This window comes from Sparus aurata, chromosome 9 (assembly GCF_900880675.1).
Source record: "Sparus aurata chromosome 9, fSpaAur1.1, whole genome shotgun sequence".
NCBI lineage: Eukaryota > Metazoa > Chordata > Actinopteri > Spariformes > Sparidae > Sparus > Sparus aurata.
The window spans coordinates 23,397,568-23,416,430 of record NC_044195.1 but is presented as its reverse complement, the minus strand read 5'-3'; the positions used below and the strand labels follow the sequence as shown (position 1 = coordinate 23,416,430).

The 18,863-nt window shown below is 41.8% G+C and overlaps 2 protein-coding genes across 11 annotated transcripts in view; one reads left to right on the top strand and one right to left on the bottom strand.

Moving 5' to 3' along the window:
• The window catches only part of LOC115587582 (dehydrogenase/reductase SDR family member on chromosome X), a 61,352-nt gene extending 55,769 nt beyond the window's left edge, over positions 1 to 5,583 (bottom strand). For 2 of the 5 annotated variants that reach the window (XM_030427490.1, XM_030427494.1), the window contains exons 1-2: positions 4,839 to 5,583; positions 331 to 397 (exon numbers count right to left, since the gene is read on the bottom strand). Coding sequence is in view for 1 of the 5 variants with exons in the window: in XM_030427492.1 (XP_030283352.1) it covers position 331 (1 nt within the window). In the remaining 4 variants the exon portion in view is untranslated. The remainder of the gene's footprint in view (positions 1 to 330; positions 398 to 4,838) is intronic. The other 3 variants (XM_030427492.1, XM_030427491.1, XM_030427493.1) reach the window with 3 other exon arrangements.
• Positions 5,584 to 6,296: 713 nt separating this feature from the next.
• znf148 (zinc finger protein 148) lies at positions 6,297 to 18,080 on the top strand. 6 transcript variants are annotated; one of them, XM_030427484.1, is made up of 7 exons: positions 6,297 to 6,426; positions 9,064 to 9,434; positions 10,975 to 11,100; positions 11,219 to 11,342; positions 11,450 to 11,533; positions 11,647 to 11,765; positions 12,209 to 18,080. In XM_030427484.1, exons 1-7 carry the CDS (start codon positions 6,297 to 6,299, stop codon positions 13,844 to 13,846), a joined length of 2,592 nt encoding a protein of 863 aa, XP_030283344.1. In that variant the 3' UTR covers positions 13,847 to 18,080. The 6 variants fall into 6 exon arrangements, with proteins under 6 accessions (XP_030283344.1, XP_030283345.1, XP_030283349.1 ...); XM_030427485.1 differs by having other exon boundaries at positions 6,307 to 6,426; positions 9,064 to 9,374; XM_030427489.1 differs by lacking the exon at positions 6,297 to 6,426 and adding an exon at positions 6,456 to 6,893.
• The last annotated feature ends 783 nt before the right edge of the window (positions 18,081 to 18,863 follow it).

The window sequence follows — 18,863 nt, the reverse complement described above, 5'->3', positions numbered from 1 at the left end:
CTCCACGTCTGAATATGCAGTATAGAATACACACAGTGATACAGCAACCATCCCGAATTGTACGTCTCCCTGTTCTGTAGTACACGTGAAGGGTAAAATGCTGGAAAACGCTTTGTGTCACAATGTTAGTAGGGACCTCATAAAATTCCTAGACATGAACCTGGATCAGTTCCAAACGCTACTCAGTCATTCTCTGGCCCATCGCCTGACTGTCTGCAAGATTTCATCAAACTCAAATAAACAGGCCGGACCAAAAACACAACCTCGAGATGATAATGTGACTTTACAGCACTTACAGATAATATGTCAAGTTAATTAAAAACAATTTACTTCAATGACGACACAGCCGAGCGGTCAGGATTCAGGTCTTGAAGGATGAACGCCGTCAGTGGAGGGTCTTTAAAACAAGAAATGATAATATAAGAAACATAACTTCAGTTAAATTCAATTCTATATTGCACTTTATTCAAATTTAGCATTTCACAAGCCATTCCAGACTTAATTTATTTTCCTGATTGTTCCTCAGCTCAGAAGTTCCATTCACGATTTTATCAAAACAAAGAGCTGATCTCAAATCAGTTGTTAGTCAAGCCAAGCGCACGATATGTTACATTGTTTGATACAAATCACGCAGAGAAGAGGGTTTTAAATCATCTTCAACAACGTCAGATATTAATGCATTCTGACAGCAACGTAAAAATATTTCCACGTTGCCCAACTCCTCCCCGTCACTGTCAACTGTAACATGTTACATTCAGTACAGAGATCATCGTCTGGCTAAACAAGCCGCCTTCGAGTCCTCGTTCCGTTAAGTACCCACTCCTACTGAAGTGTCCTTGAGGGAGACTCTTTAAATTTCTGTGGTATTATTCTGCCGTCCACAGTGACCTCTGACCTCAATTCAAATAAGGAGCTAATGTATTTACAGAAACTACATTGTTAATGTATCAGCAGCAGTTGTTCTAAATGTTGCTGTTTAGGTTCAATTTATAATTTTTTTTTTTGTAAATCTATTGCAAGGAGACATTTTCCACCATTCATGTTCATGATATTAAATTGATTTAATCCTGTGTGTGCTCTTGTAACATTCGTGGCTCAATAAATATGCTGAATAGTGTTCAACACTTGAAGTGCAAACATATTGAAAATATAAAATATAAAAAAAAGTTATCAACAGTGGTGGAGATGACAAACAATCGCTTTATTAAATCTTTGCCATCAGATGTTGATGCAGCTTCTGCTCTGTGACCTTAAACGCAACATCTCAGCAGCCCAAATAGAACACGTTGACCTTTACAGTTGCATTCATAGCTTGATGACGGCAAACTTCTCTGATTATTCCCACTTTCAAAAAGGCAGATTTATATAAATCTGCACGATTCATCAGCATGGAGGTCTGGCTACCACTTTTGCATGAATGACTGACGGCAACACTCACACTCACACACACACTCACACACACACACGTAATACAGTTCATAAAGATTCTCAGCCGAATAGGTTAACGAATCCCCTCTCCACCGCCTCACGCTTCAATAATTTACTTTAAATACTAAATATTTTAAGACTTTCAATCTCAATTGAACTTGGATCTATCACGGTGTATTAACATTCAGCAGTGAGAAGCCTTTCTGTCGGAGCCTGTCTGCCTCTCACAGCAGCATCACAACTGGTAGAGCCCCGTTGTGTACGTGCGCAGGGCTGCAACTAACGAGGAGGTTGTGTTTTCACCCACGTCCGTTTATTTGTTGGTTGGTTGGTTTGTGATCAGGATTACACAAAAATTACTTGACGGATTTTCACAAAACTTGGACGGAGGATGAGTCTCAGCCCAGAAAAAGACCCCGTTAACTTTTGGCGGGGATCCAGGGATTTAGGAGATTCATTTTCTGAGGGAATAAAGCTTGGATGTTGATGGAAAAAGTATATAAAGTACAAAAGAGGACTGTTGGGTGATTAATTATTGATTAAGCTGACGCTTTTTTTTTTCACAATTAATAAAAAAATCAACTGATTTGCAATTTGGACTCAGGGATACAAAGGAGTAAATACCTCCAACAGGGCAGGACAATATACATGTGTTATTGGGGCTGCAACTTACAATTGTCTTCATTAGCAATTTATCTCCTGATTTATCTTTTAATCGTATCAAAACATTTCCCGGACACCCAAACTGACATCTTCAAACAGTCCAAACCCTCCCAAAACTCTTAATTTAGTGTCATTAAAGACAAAGAAAAGAGCAGCGGATCCTCAAGCTGGAACCGGCGAATGTTTGACTGTCGACGATTAATTGCCTTTCGAACGACTGATCGTGGCTGTAGTGGGATAAATAACATATATCATACACACGACTTGCGATGGAGAAGATGACACGAAAACCAGCGGAAATACTTGGAAACATTCAGGTAAAATGTATGTTATTTTGACGCTCCTTAAAGGGGCTCTATGTAGCAATTTGTCGCAGTTTAAATGCATCGGTCGCTTCTTTTATTGGCCATATGTGAGCGGATTGTTAACATGACGTGAAAAGTGAGACCTTCCCGTCTCTCTCGGCTGCCTTGTTCAACGCTGCTGGGCTGTGGATTTCTCTGTGAAGGGCTCGGGTCAGATTTTCCTCGACAGTCCAGAGGATGTGACTTTATGCCCGTTCTTGACTGCCTCGTCTCAGCCCCCTAACAGAGAGCAACAGCGGCTAACCCTCTGTAATATAAACTACTGACCGGTGTGTGTGTATCCTGTGTGAATAGAACCGTTCTTCATTGAACTTTTGATCACAAAACACGCTCACTCACTGCAATATTACAGTTTAAACACGGATTTAACACAAGAAAACAATTTAAACTAACTTGAGGGGCATTTCAGACATGCTCATGTATGCAAAGGTGCACACACACACACACATACACACACACCTGTCTCCCGTGCTGAGTCCCACTGAGCCTTCCCTGCTCCACTTTTTTTTTCTTTTTTTTTTTTTTCATCTGTCATTCTGGAGCATGTCAGTGTTTAACCCCCTCCCACGCCTGCACACACACACACGCACACACACGCGCGCACACACACACACACACACACACACACACACACACACACACACACACAAATGACACTGCCTTTCTTCCTTAACAAACTGCACAAACATACACAGTCGCTCCGAAAACACTTTGCTTTTTTTCCCTTTTTTACAACTTAACACACACTTGCGCGCTCACACACACACACACACACACACACACACACACAGACAATCCAGGGCAGCGCTTTAAACGCACAGACACCCAACAGTTGAAGCAGTTGTCATACACCTTTTTCTTCTTCACTCCCTCCCTCCTTGTGTCCTTACTGGAGCTGATGGAGTGTGAGCTGTCATGTACGACCTACTATATGTCTGCGTGTGTCGCTGACAGGAATGATTTTGTAGTCCGGTCAAAGAGGGCATCTGCCATCCCCACCAGACCTTCTGCTTTTCTCTGCAGGAGAGCACACACAACAGTTTAGGAGGCTGCGGGGTGTCTTCCTCATGGCTGCATCCGGCATTTAGTCTGCTTAGAGAGAAGTGATGTGGCTTTCCATAAAAACCAAACTTCAGCCAGGGATCTGTTATATTTTATAAGGGTTGAGTCATGCTTTTCTTCCCTGTGAGATGCGTCTGTCTCATGAACAGAAACCTAAAACTATTTTCTGCATATATAAAGAAACACAAACTGGGTTTTCCTGCTTAATTGTCCTAAAAACTCCCCAAAAGGCAGCATGTCCTTGGTGTGCCCTTCACGTTATCCACTTTAAAACACGCATAGTTTGTTCATTTTTCTTTAGTTCTGAGGTTTGCCGGAGAGGAAAAGAAAACAAAAAAATGTTTGTGGATCCGGATGAAAAAAAATGGCAATCGAACCTCACATGTTTAGCAGCTTTATGGGCCATGTGACAGCATGTAGGCATCGGGGGGCCAACGTGCCTGCAATATTGAGAAGTCCTTCATTAAGCGTGTGTGAAATAGAGGGGAAGAGAGAGAGAGAGAGAGAGAGAGAAAGAGAGAGGATATAAGAGCATCCTTCCTGATCTGAGATTGGACATAGCATGTTGGACAAGCTCGCCCGGTGTCACGGGGAACATAAATGCGCTATGCGTAAAAGCATTAGCCGGGTATTCATGATAAGGAGTCCAAAAACATGGCACAAGGCAGATTAGGAATAAGACGCACAGGAGCCGAATAGAGATAATCCTGTTATCTCGTTGGATGTAAAATGCCAATGTTGGAGGGAAGCATCCTCAGAGACCGAGATGAACTGAGCATGAACTAATGCTGCAGATGTACGGAGAGGCAGGAGGAAGAGGAGGCAGAGGAGGAGGAGGGCAAGACAATATTGGCAACCTGATGTAAACACTCTTGTTCTTGACCTTAAGGGACACACACGCCGTTTACCGCAATGTCACAGGCGGTCTTCACACTCCGTTTGAGTCCGCGCACACACACACACGACGCGCGCCCGCACCGTCTCCCGTTTGACACCAGTTCGATATCCTCCTCGTAACATTGTCTCACCTTTGAGGAGCCACCGTCAGTGTCAGCAGTGACAGATTCTCGCTGTCAAGTTGCTCCTAGAGGGATTTTTTTTTTTTTTTTTTTTTTTTTTTTTGCGCTCTGCTCATTAAGAGGTTTTGGGATACCGGGTGCCGGCGGAGACGCACTTCCCCTGCCGTCACCTTTTCTAACCAGAGCGCATTTAACATTACGCAAGACAGCGTGCAAACACAGGCACATGCACAGATAACCTAGAAACACACACACAACAAGAGAGACAAAAAAAAAAGAAAAAGAAAGAGCGCAGACTTACAGGATGACCCTGGGCTCCTCTGCGCGCCCCATTGTGAAATCCCCGTTATTCCCGTTCTAACGGAGTCCTCAAATGCCGTGGTCGCAGTCCACGTCCCTGCAAATGTACCACAGGATCACATAGAGGATGAGGAGTATGGCGAAGATGAAGAGCGCTACTAGGATGGCCTTGGTCACCGGAGAGATGAGCGACTGCATGTCAGGAGCAGAGCCGGGCAGGGCGGCGTGGAAGCTCCGCGTCCGTCCGTCCTCAGTCTGCTGTCTCTCTCCTCGCTCTCCACCTCTCCTCTCCGCCGCTCCGGTAGCAACTGTTGAGGACTGAGCCCGGGGCTTTGTCGTGCGCGGACACACACATACGAGGAGCCCGGCGCGCACGCACACGCGAATTTATCAGCGGCGATCCAAGGCGCGCAACGCGTGGGGGGCTTCCCTCGCTGAGAAGCGGCGGCGGCGGCGTCGGCTGCTGTCTGTCCCCAGATCCACTCTCCGCGCCTGTCTGTCGCACATCAGAGGAGAGAGAGACAGAGGGGGGGAGACAGGAGTGATAACAGTCGAGGGTTGTTCGCTCAAAGGAAGGTCGCAGATGAATTTCAGCAGGTGGAGGTTTGGGTTAGAGCCAAAGGAGACGTTTCTAGACACACAGATGGGAGAAAGTTGCGCGCCGAGCTGCTGCACTTGTAGGCAAACAGGTTGATTAGTATTCCTCTCAGCGGCGTGTGTGTGTGTGTGTGTGTGTGTGTGTGATGGCTCAGCGTGACAGGCTATCATCTTATCACGACCCCCAGCATCCTTTATTGTGGCAAAGCTGTCAGTCGAAGGATTAGCAGATGAATACAGACGGTTATTGCATTAAACACGCTTCCACTCGATCCGCCTTTTATTGCCATTTCACCTCGTTTCTCGTGAGGTTGGTCTACATGCTCGTGCACTAACGCAAATTAACTAATCCCATCATGAAGGGAAAGGTGGTGTTAAAATGTCACGGACAATTTATGGTGCAGCCAGAGATGCAAGAGCATTTAATGTGGCATGTGCGTCAGTGGAATGTCAAACCCACTGTGGCACTTTTCTAACTTACAAGGTCAACGGCAGCCTTTAATATTAGGGAAAGACAAGCCCCACATGTAAAAAACACGACTGCATGAAACCGATTTCCACGTACTCTCTCACCCACTAACAGGGTCATGATTAATTTCCGCATGGATGCAATGAGATTACCACAAATCAGAGTGCAACCTATTGATAGACAGCATTAGCTGACACACACACACACACATATATATTTTTTGAGCGATTAATTAAAACAGCCTTAAAAGACCAGGAATGAGTGATGAAAATTAGTATGACATTATAATAATTAAAGATCATTTATAGAAGTAGGTCGCCAAACTGAAGCATGACTGAATACTATCGGTGATCAGGAGCGCACTGCCGCTCACTGACCGCTGTCCGCCACTAGATGGCGACAAATAGAAACGTCCATGCCTTCATGAAATGTGATGGTGTATTTGATTATTCCGCACACCATCATTACACTGTAGTCTTGCATAACAATCATGACAGCAATACGGGTTTGAGACGCGTAGCAGGTAAGAAGACACTATGCAGCTTTTTATGTTGGTGTATCACTTCTTGCGCGTCGCTCAGACGTATGTTATTATTTGTCCTGGCGGAGAGCTAGCTAGTTAGCGAACGTTAGCTTTACTAGCAAGCAATAACATTGTGGCCTATTGGGGCAGAGTGGCTGAGGAAGCTGGAGGAGCTAGCACCGAAGCGTAGTAACCCCGCTGACAAGTTTTGGGGAAATGTGCAAGCGAAAGTAGCGTTTTGTGCCATGAACGTCGTTCGACGTGAGCTTGGATTTATTGATGAATACCGCTTGTGAGAAGATACGTCTAATGCCATGTGGATGCTGTGTCAACTGAACATTACAGCGATAGAGACAGAGCAATGTTTGCAGTAACTTGCTAGCAGCTAGCTAACTAGCTTCAAACAGGCCGTTGACGTCTGTCAAGTACGTGACAGGATATTGGAACTTCCGGTCGCCGCCTTCAAAGTAAAGCCTCCAGCGATGCACTTTTCAGCGATTTGATTGTAATGTTAACTCCATGGTTAGTGCATGATATGATAAAATGCCGAATTAGCATTGCAAAAGTGGCTGGGGCGTGTTGTTATTGCGCTTATTTGAAAATTGTGCCTTTGCACTTTTCTTATATATAAAAGCTATCCGAAGTAAGGGTAATGAGGCAGGACAATGCACAGGATTGCTTAATATAGTTTTTAGCATAGTTTAAGTGGCAGTATTCATGTGTTAGTATGAACAACTTCATTAAATGTTTGGGGAATCTTGTTCTAGTCCTGCAACCGATATGTTCACCATTTGATGTGTTGAGCGAGCCTTAATTCTGAAGGCACATCCTTCTCCGTTCTTGCGTTTCCGCAGCAGTTGTTAATGTGATCTGACAAGCGCGGCTAGCTAGCTGGCTGGCTGGCTAGCAAGAGACTTAACCCACTTAACCTAAGTGACACAGTGAGTGTGTTTACATATGGGAGTAAGTGGTCTTTGGTGTGCTTTTAAACCGTGACAGCTACTTACCCGCTGTACTGCCTCCCGGGTCAGTGAATATTCGTTAGCTACAGCGTTAAACCTGTTACCAAACGGCCCACAAGTGCTACGTTAGCTAGCTTTACCGTTTTAAGCTCGCTAGTTAGTTGACTAATTAGGTCTTGTCGAAGTGCAACGACAAGCGGGGACAACGCCAGTGTAATGTCGCTGTTTAAAAACAAACAAACAGAATATCTGTTTTTCTAACTGTAGAAATATCCTGTTGTCAGTGTAGACTGGCATTTAGCCGTCTTTTATTAAAAAATATTAATAAAGTAACCTGCCTGGCTCATGAGTCAAAAAACGTTATAATGGCTAACTAGCCAACATCAATAGCAATAAAGACTTAAAGCGTTTTCCGACGGTGGCTTATAAGAACGGCGCATTCTGCCAATTAATGCTCAACGTTATGAGCTGCTTGAGAGCTTACTATCACTTTACACTGCTACAGTACATTTTGTAAGATAATATCACAGAGACAACAGCTGACCCAGTTACTAAAGTTGACACTTAGAGGAGACATAGTTGAGTGTAGATGAGTGGGATCGTATGACAGTTTATTGTAAGGTTCGAGGTGATCTTATGCATCGAGTGAATTAGTAGGTGAAACTTACTGGGCCCAGAATACACATCATTATTATCACAACTCAGCCCCTTGAGTATCATAAAGACCGTTTACTTAGGATTTGGTAAACTTATGCTGACCAGACTAGAACTAATGTTGCTAACTTGTGCAATACCTTCTTTGAGGTGTTGGGACCTTTTTCGCATTAAAATATTAGCTAACAGTCATAATTTATCATGCTTATGGGAAACATGCAAGTGTAAGCATGCCATCACAGTTGCGTCTTAGTCATTCTGACTCCAGCAACGTTGTCAGATCACAGCAAGAATCACGATGGAAGTACGTTTAGACATTTGTTATCCCCTGTGTGTTTGTTGATGTGTACACAAGTAACAAAAGTACACCGTTTTTTTTCTCATGTGGAAGTACAGATACTTGTAAAAGAAAACAAGTCTGGTAAAAGTAGAAGTTCTGATTCAACTTCTTTACTCAAGCAAAAGTAAGACAGTAAAGGCTCTGAAATGTACTCAGTGTGTAAAAGGACAGTCATTCCTGTGCAAAGTTAACTGAACCCTCATGTCACATTAATATCATTGAAAGATTATCAAACATAAAAGTAGAATCATTAGGATTTGTCTGAGCTGTTTGTAAAGGCATACCGACACTTTAGGTTGGTAAATTGTCCTGAGCACAGCAAAAAGTCAGCCCAGGCAGAGGGCTGTAGGGTCTCTGAAGATGCTTGATGCTAATACACCTTTACTTAACTAAAGTAACAAACCTGTTATTAAAATGTAAGGAGTAGAAAGGTCAGATATTTGTGTTAAAATGTATGGCGTAAAAGTAGAAAAATGTCAGAAAAATAAATACTCCAGTAAAATACAAAAACCTGAAAAATCTAAAGTGTCGTAACAAAGTATTTGTGCTTTGTTACTTCCCATCTCTGGATGTGTGTGATTTCACATCTGCCTTTTCTAATGTCACATTGATCAAAACATGACTTGACATTCAGCGTTACAATATTATCCAGTCATCTCTCCATTTCTTTTTTTATTTCAGAGTCAAGAACTACTCTATGTAAGATGAACACTGAGGACAAGCTGGAGGGCATGCTGCTGAAGTGCAGCAGCGGAGGAATAGATGGAGGAGGGAGAGTCGGGCTGGTCAGCGGAGGAGGACTGGTGGTGATGACCCTGGGGGAGCGATCGCTGGCGAACCACCCTCTGCTGGCCGAGGACGATGACGATGAAGACGAAGATGAGGACTTGACGGGGAGCTCGCTGGTTACACATGACCTGGTCCCTCCGGAGCAGCTGATGATGCAGGAGGAGATGACAAAGAATGGTGGAGAAGAGGAGGGAGGAGGCGAGGTGGGAGTGCATTTCCCCCTAAAACTCACCAATAAGTTTCCCTGCTTGCTTCATATGCCAGTGAGTTTATGCTGGTTAAGAAGCAGTCCGTGTTTTGATGTGATTATATGTATGGATACTGTCTGGCGGTCTCCACATCATCAGTTTCTTTTCATGTCATCCCGTGAAATATCTGGTATGGGACATCAGTTCCTTCAACACTGAAACACGTGGGACACCCACTCTTGCCCCAGTTAACTGCTGGTGACACTCATACTTTATGAAATAATTCCAAAGAAGTTTTAAGTAATTACTTTTTATGAGGAAGCACTTTGAAATAGATGACTGTGCATTACAACAGAATGACACAGCACGTGTGAATTAAAAAAAAAAAAAATTCTTTTGACAGAAACAGTCATTTGACTTTGTAGAACACAGAAGTACCTTGTCTGCTGCTGCTACCTCGATCAGTTATAATTGTGTAACTTCTGTGTTTTGCAATAATGTAATGCGTTATAATGTAATAATGACATTCACTTTAAAATATAAATAACATTATCATCAGAATGTGAAGAAATATTAGTTTTGACGTTATGTCAAAGGTGCCTGTGAACTGTGTTGAAGACACATCTACTGGAGTTGGAGAGCTAACCCTCCTGCCCAATCACTCTGAGGCTCCCCCATGACTCTGATTTCTCAGTCAGGGCTAACCGAGCTAACTAGCTAACAGCAGCCACAGTTGACAGCGGTTATCGGGTACTCTGATGATATGCTGCACCTTACTTATGTATTCAACAGATGGCCAGTTTTTCCATACTGCACCTTTTTAAAGGGTTAATTTGGATTCACTTTAGTGAGACAATAACATAAACAAACCAACCAATCAGGGGAACAGGGGAAGAGCGACAGTAAACAGGGAAAAGAGAGAGAGGCAATGACATGCAGCTGAGGACCACAGGCAGGAACCAAACTAGTCAAATCGCTGGGTTGTCCCAATAAAGCACACACTTAAGCTAATCTATTTTTTGTAGATGGCTCACAGCAGTGTGTTGTTTAGCTTCCATGCCATTACTCCTTTCTGCTTATCTAAGCTGGGGCCATGTCGAAAATCATCTTTGTTTATATTTTTACGTAGGTTGGGGCTGGCTTGTAAGCATTTTACTGCCTGTACAAACCCAAACTATCCCTTTAAATTAATTGAGAGATGAAACCTGTACACGCTCTCAGATCAGCTGGAGGATGTAATTTCTCAGCATGTACTCAGCTCTCTAGGAACTGAAGATTTCGTTCTTGAGTGTTGAGCACCCTCCCAAGATGAATGTCAGAATGCTTGAACCACATCAACTGTCTTGGTAAATTGTGGCAAAGCAGCAGCTGCTCCACGGTGAGGTACCCTCCCAAGATGAATGTCAGAATGCTTGAACCACATCAACTGTCTTGGTAAATTGTGGCAAAGCAGCAGCTGCTCCACGGTGAGGTACCCTCACACATTCATAGATTGTCCTCTGCTGGCCCATAGCACCTTTCTGACCTGGTTAAGCTGCTCAATGAGTGGGTGGGTTTAAAAGTACGTCATGTGCCCTGTTAAATGTCTTGCGTGTCTCTGGCCCTGCTTTTACAGTTGAGCATCAAACAGGAACTGAAGCTGACTGAGCCACCTGTCCAGATAAAGAAGGACAAAAAAGGAGCGAAGGACCTGATGGTGTGTCCCAAGAAGAAAAAGAGGAAGCAGCGTTCACCAGCAAAGGTGCAAGTCAATTTTGTCACAGAAATTATACTTTTAAATCGCCTTGAGTTAAAATGTTCCATTATGACAGCTGTTAGAGTGAATCAAACAAGGCTATATGTCGTCTCTGCTGTTGTAGATTCTCAGCATCAGTGATGAGGTATCATTGGGCATACAAAACCCCAAGTGTCACGTCTGCACTCACTGTAATGCTGCATTCAGAACCAACTACCATCTACAGAGGCATGTCTTCATTCATACAGGTATGAATTGTCTTAAATGCCTTTTATAAATGTCTTACTTTCAAATTGGAGACAATGTTGTCACTAAATTTATATACTGAGGTTCATACCTATGGTTAAAATTCCAGGTGAGAAGCCATTTCAGTGCAGCCAGTGTGATATGCGCTTCATTCAGAAATATCTGCTCCAGAGACACGAGAAAATCCACACTGGTGAGTGAGAATGAATGTCATCAGCATGCTCTTAAGTTTTTACTTGTCATTTCAGTCTCAAGTGAGTCATCTTGTCTTTTTCTCTTTTTTCCTTTTCTTGTCTCTTTGTTTAGGTGAAAAACCTTTCCGCTGTGATGAGTGTGGGATGAGGTTCATCCAGAAGTACCACATGGAGAGACACAAGAGGACTCACAGCGGAGAGAAGCCGTACCAGTGTGACTACTGTCACCAGGTAAGCTCTGTTTTAGTTAACTTGTATTGTGCATAGTGCAACTGAAATCCACAATATAACTGACAGTGGTGGAAAATCAGGTATTTAACCAGCAAAAAAGGGATACAACATTTGCATAATTTTGGATTATATTTTCACTTTCAGAACATGTGACTGAAGAGACTAATTTTTTGATTCATTAATGACCATTGGAGCCAACAGGTTTTAGGAGCTGTTTTTAATGCCTTAGGTTTTACAATTACTTTTCATTTACTGTCATAAATGAGAGCAAAAATGTTTGTTGACTCTTCGATTAATCAGCTAATCATTGCAGCGCTACAGCTAAATGAGCATGTCAAGTTTTATAAGAAGGCTCCCAAAAAATATTTTGAGTACCATTTACAGTGTTTGAAGAATGTAAAGTGGAAAGAACTTTACTGAAAAGAAATTCATTTTCTCCACAGTATTTCTCCAGAACAGACCGGGTTTTAAAGCACAGACGAATGTGTCATGAAAACAGAGAGAGAAAGACCAACAAGGCAGCTGGTAAAGTCGGACCTTTGCGTGACACGGATTCTTCAGGCCCCCCCTTTCTCTCCAAAGAGTGTTCACTGCCCAAGAAAAAGCGCCAAAAGTGTGCAGACAAAAGTTCATGCGCTTCCACCACTGCACAGCCAGATGGGCATACTGTCGCTGTGGTCGAAACAGAGGAGAAGGAGGATCAGAGACAGAATAAAATTGAAGGTCTACCTCTCTATGCTGTGTCCTCCAAAGTCAAACATGAGTACGTGATTGCAGACTACTCTGTGGAACTTCCTGAAGAAACGGCTAGCCAGCACCAAGAGGGAGACGTGTCATCAGAAGACACAACTCCTCCCAAACTTGTCCTGAAGAAAATCCCCAAGAGGAGTCCTAAACAGTCCACGGAGCAAACCCCTCCCTGCCTGTCTTCTTTGGCTTCCTTTGAGGAGAATACCAAGGTCACACAGTACACCTTTGAAATTGTGGACAAGCAAGGCCTTTTGGACGTAGAAAGCAACACCGAACTGGAGTCAGTAGAAACTCTTCAAGGAGGACCAGCAAAGCCAGCAGCTAGCAGCACAAACTACGACGACGCCATGCAGTTCCTCAAGAAGAAACGCTACCTTCAGGCTGCGATGGCCAACAACACTCGGGACTACAGCCTGAACACAAGCAGCATCTCCTCTCAGCCATCTGTTACACAAACTGTGGTGTCAACCGTCATCGACGAGACTGTGCCCGCCACCATTCTGGAGCCACAGCCCATCAGCGCAGAGATTAAAGCAACACATGACAAGAACGTCCTGCCTGATGAGGTTCTTCAGACGCTGTTGGACCATTATTCCAACAAGGCCAATGGGCAGTCGGACATTTCTTTCAGTGTGGCGGATACAGAGGTTACATCAAGCATATCCATTAATTCTTCAGATGTTTCAGATGGCAGTCCCGTGGAGAGCCTTGGAGCCTCTTCAGCCCAGGCTCAGCCAGCTACAGAGAAAGTCAGCCTCTTACAAGAGTACTCCAAGTTTCTCCAGCAAGCACTGGAGAGGACCAGCCAGAACGACAGCTACCTGACCAGCCAGAGCCTCAGCTTGGTCTCAGAAAACCCCACCTTAGCTGGACAACCTCTGTTCTCCACCGAGAAACAGTTTCCTTCCCCCAGCAGGTTCAAATCAGGGATGAGCTCTCCGCTACGGTCCACTTTAGAGAAACCTCACTTTGGATTACTGGTCGGGGACTCCCAGCACTCATTTTCATTTTCAGGTGACGAGACCACCCCTCCCTCAGCAGTGTCCCCTGCTGAGGAGGACTTTCTGGAGCAGGTATCACCCTCCAAAAAGACAGACTCTTCACAAGGCATACTGCAGACTTTTCAAATAAGCTCCTTCGATCAGAACTTCAAATCTCACTTCCAGGCATCGAGATCTGGATCCTCTTCACAGTTTACTGTTGCCAATGGACAATTAAGTCTTCGAGGACACAGCACAGACTTCTCAGAGTTCCCCATAGTCAGAGTCACTGAGACCAGGGCTCAACTGAACTCCTCCCCTGACGTTTCATCCAGTGAAACCTTTGGCTGACGGGAGGGGTGGATGAATTCATTTCTGTTTATAATTTCAGCAGCACTTTATCTCATGTGTCCTGTTTTGCCAAAACAAGTCCCATTGCAACTTTGTGCTCTTTCTTAAAGCATTTTATTTAAAACTAATATTTAGTTTTTTTGTTTTTCAAGTGCAACCTGATCGAATGGAAATACTGCAAATTGATGGAACAATAATTAGCACTTCCCCTTTAAAAAAAAAAAAGAATTGTTATCGTGGATACACATTTCTTGTGCCAGAATGTACATTGAGAGATTAAGCAACCAAAGTGTAATGAAAAGAGAGAAATAATCTCTCATCCCATTGCCGTAGAGTTTATCTTTCAGGTCCTCTTGTTGATTTGTTTCCCACCTCGCCAAATACTGGCGCTTTGGGATGGTTGCCATCGCGCCCTACAATCCCAAAGTGTCGGTATTTGACAAGTTTTGAATGAGACTCAAAAATCAACTTTTCTCACAAATAGGAGCTTTTAAATGTCTTGTCAATCAGTTTGCCTTGCACAAAAAAGTCACTCTTGCTGCTTTATGCAACATTTCCGCTCAATTAAACTAGGTCCCTATTAATATATATATGCCATTTTGCTCTTACTGCATCTACCTCCCCTCGCTGTTTATCTGGTTAAATTTCAGAACGTTTTTGCCCAAACTGTGTGACCCCTGTTAAATTGTCTACTGAGGTGAAACCATGATTAGATCTAGAGATGCACCGATTTACCTGCCAGGGACCAGATTTCCACGTGATCTGCCACGACCAGCAACTGGCCGATCAGTGTCAGATATATCCAATTCTGTCACAATCACAGACATGCCGCCAGCCTGTACAGAAAGAAAGAAACTAAATATCTTGTGTTATTTACCGAATAAAAATGGCTTTAAAATGCCTTTCTTATCTCCTGTTTCACTGCAGGAGTAGGGTCCACACAGACATGGAGCGAAGCAGAGACAGGGACGTTACTGGAGTTTTGTGTTCCGCCTGTTTTCTTTTGGGATTGTAAAACGTTCAAGTTGAAGGTTAAGAATTGCGCATTTACTTTGAGCATAAGTAAACAGGAACAGTGAACTTTTTTTCCACTCACATCAAATACAGCAAGACTCCGTTTTACCTTTCACAAAAAGAGTCCAGGATATACCAGTAGACACTGTGTAAATGCTTAGTCCAGGGAGCTACAATTTCAGTAACAGGCCATTTAAATGTTTTTATTTATTTTTCAGTCAGTGCTCATTATGAGCATGAAATTGAATTTTCCATTAAAAGAAAATCAGCAGGTCAGAAGAAATCAGAACGCGTAATCAGCTAAGAAAATTGTAATCGGTGCATCTCTAATGAAATCGTAACTGATTCTTCACTTTACATTGAAGTCACTTTACTATCACCTGAAACAGGCGTTTCCACATGATATGTGTAATGAATGCTACGGGAAAAATTTAACTGATTGTATTTGTCTGAGAAGGAATCTAGTTTATCTTCCATTGGGCCTAATTTGATTGGTGTGAAGAAATTATAGCTCTCAGTCATGAATCGTTACACATTAATGTATTCCTTTTAAACTTTTCGTCACCGATTTTTCTAACCGTGTGTTACCTAACCGTTAAGACTTCACAGTTTTAACACTCGCCCCCCCCCCAAAAAAAAAGAAAGAGAAAAGATTTGGGTATCAAATAGCTGCACACATAATATGGTTGCAGGATAAATCTTCTTTTCATTCAGAAGTTTAAGGAAGTTGTAGTGAAATTACTTAAGATTGTGCGTGACTTTTGCACAATTTGCACATTTTTCACTACAGGGAATGTAGTATGAAGTTTCACAGTGGAGGAAATGGAACACCTTTACTTAATAGGCGACTTTTGTTAAAAGGAGATTTCTGAGACTGACCTGTCAGTATAAACCCTTGTTGGGTTGCGCTTTCGTCACTTGTTATGTAGCTCTCGCAGCTGCACTTTTATAGTCCTTTGTTGTTCTTGTTGGAAGCTGCACAGGTTTTGGAGAAACAACAATGTGATTAGACCCCCTTGTATTTAGGCTTCATCAAGAAAGAGAGTACATGTGGAAATGAGGTGCTTGGTTTTTCCAGTTTTATTAATTTAGCATCCGTGCCTTTCTTTCTTTCTTTTTTTTCCAGCCTCACTCATTCCTGTTTCTGTGTTTCTTTAAGGCTACTAATTCCACTTGCACAATAACAACCACATAAGCTATCAACCTATACAGTCTGTAACGCGTGAAGATCTGGGAGCTTTATTTTTATTTCGCACATCATATTTAGAGTTGAAGAAAGAAATAGGTGCACGTTTCGTTTTCAAACTGTTATCTGTGGCTGGAAGGATGTGATGTCTTCGTGTGTATATGAGCAGACCATGTTTGAGACATTTGTAGTTTTTGATGATTATCACCAGTTCGCTAGAATGCAGTCGCAAGCCACATCTGAGGTCTCTTCTGTGCTTCATCATACTGTTGATTGTTTTCAGTGTGTTCATTATGTGTGATGTCTTAGGTGCTATTGCGTAAAACTTTTTTTTTTTTGCCATTTAATGAGGTTTGGAAAATTGATGCTAAGCTCCCTCTTGTTACGACACAACTGACAATCAGGGACAGGCGACACCCACGTTAATCATCAAACACTTTATTTTTCCTCGTCGATCATTCCCACTAGAGTTTATCGAAGATATTCTGCTGTAAATACATTGTATATTTTTATGTTCTGAGAAGTACTGTTAGATTTTTCTGTGTCAATAGAGTGACTTGTGCAAGAGACACTTTTTGTCAGTGGAGGGCACATTATTTAGTTTTCCAGCATTTATTACATTCAACAATGAATTCATTTCACTCGCTGACAGGACGCAGCTGTCTGAGGTGTGTGTATATAAATATATCTCACCACTGTTATCAGAAGAAAATCAACACTTTTTCAATTGTATTGATGATTGGTTCAAGTGATTTGTTTTGTAGGTGAATGCATTTTGATTGTGCATTATGATGGGATTTACTGTATTCAAGTGTTGGTAATGAAGAGCCCCCAAGACCAGGAAATGTACATTTGGATTTGAAGTAATACTCCACCAGAAATCAGTGGCAAGTGGCAAATATTTAAAGGATAAGTTCACCCAAAAATTTCATCTACTCACCTTCGCGCTGATGGAAAATCGGGCATCACAGCAAAACACCAATGCAGCATTCTCCTAAACAACTGAAGTAGATCAAGACTCGTTTTAAACTGTTAAAAAAAACAACCCACAAAATGGATCCACAAAGCTCTTCAGGTGTAATCCAAGCCTCCAGAAGCCCTGAGATTGCAAATTGATTTGAAATAGATGTTATTTACACCCTTGACAAACCTGTAGATCCACTTCAGATGGGTGTGCACCAACGCTTCAGCCACAGTCAAGGTTTTCGGTCCCGATCCTTGGATTACGCTGGGCAAAATGCATGGAGCCGTTTCATGTTTCTCTGCTTTTTTAAAAGAATACAAGTTCCCATCTACTTCAGTCGTTCAGGAAAAAGCTTCAATTCATGTCAGTTAAACTAGATTTTGGGTGGAGTATAACTTGTTGGAAATATTCCACTAGCTGCCCATTTCAGTGTAAGCGATTATTGAAAGCACAGTGCAGACGAGTAATTCTACTCTGGAAAGTTGAATCCCACGAGTTAAATGAACAGCACTATGGTATTTTTCCTTTAAATTATCTATCGTCAGTAACCTGGCCATAAGTGTCCTTGTATAAGCTAGAGAAAAAAAAACTATTTGTTTTGTGTGAAAAGATCTGAATTATTAATTTTTTGATAAAAACTATTTTTGAAACATGTCATTTATGGCACTGATATGTACAGTATATCATATGCAGTCACTATTGCTACCCTCATTTATCTCTGTACAAGTCGTTTGTGTCAAGATCTTTCAAATGCAGACGGGAATCTCCCTCTCGAGTCCGAACTTTTGACTTTTTTCATACTTTTAAAGAACTTGACGAGGAGGCCCTACTTCTGCTTCACTGTAAGTTTGATCTCGAGTTAGACAGTGAGGTTCATTTGCATGGTCTCTAACTTGTTGGGTCGAGTGTTTTATGAATAATGTGCAGCTTTAATTGTAGCTGATTAATTTCAGTCAAGTAACCCATATGATTAGATTTTTTGCAATATATTATGATTTGTAAACAATCTGATTAAATTGTTGTTTTGATTGTTGTGTGTCATGTCCTTATAAATAAAATGATTCACAGTATTTTCCATTGAATTGTTTTTTATACACAGAGGCCATTTTCACTAAAAAAAATGTATTGAATGTGTTAACTTTTTAGGTTGATTATTTAAGTAATCTGAAACGTGTTCATCACAATTTCCCAGAACATGAATTTAAGTCTTTTAATGTGTTTGTTTTGTTTGTTTGTTTTTTGTCCAACCAAGCAGCAGTCCAAAGAGATTTTTTTTACATAAACTATACCCTTGGGAAATCGTTATTATGAGATAGAAAGTCATTATAAATCAATTTAAAATCAAGTTAATTAGATAAAATTCAAAATTATGACTTAAATCATAATTGATCTAATAATTTGGACTTTTTGTAAAAGATTTAAGACCAAATTATGACTTTTCATCTCGTCATTTAAACCTTTTTTCTCATGAATTCATATTTTTTTTAATCATAATTCTGAATTGCCTTTTTAGTTTATATCTCATGACTATTACTTATTTCTCATAATTTCAGATTTATTTTATCCCATAATTGATTTTTGACCGGCAGAAATGGGCTCCCACAGCAGTCAGCGAATGGTTGGTTTTATCAACTGAAAAATTATGTCAATTAATTTAATGACGATCTGATAAATTTATAAATTCAGCTTGTGCACTTAGAGAGAATACACTTTCTTTTTCAGCCACTCTGTGTAGTCATGGGTAAAACATGACTGCAGACAGTCAGAAATAGTCAGAGGCATTCCCAAAATATAATCTCTTTTCTCAAAAGTCCGAATGGTTTCAGGAAAAAAATTCCACAAATAAAAAAGAT

Excerpts from the sequence above, each read along its gene's own strand:
- znf148 (XM_030427484.1), top strand. The coding sequence starts at position 6,297 with ATGGCGACAAATAGAAACGTCCATGCCTTCATGAAATGTGATGGTGTA. Across the intron at positions 6,427-9,063 it reads GGGTTTGAGACGCGTAGCAG|AGTCAAGAACTACTCTATGT; the intron begins GTAAGAAGACAC and ends TTTTTATTTCAG. Across the intron at positions 11,101-11,218 it reads AGCAGCGTTCACCAGCAAAG|ATTCTCAGCATCAGTGATGA; the intron begins GTGCAAGTCAAT and ends CTGCTGTTGTAG.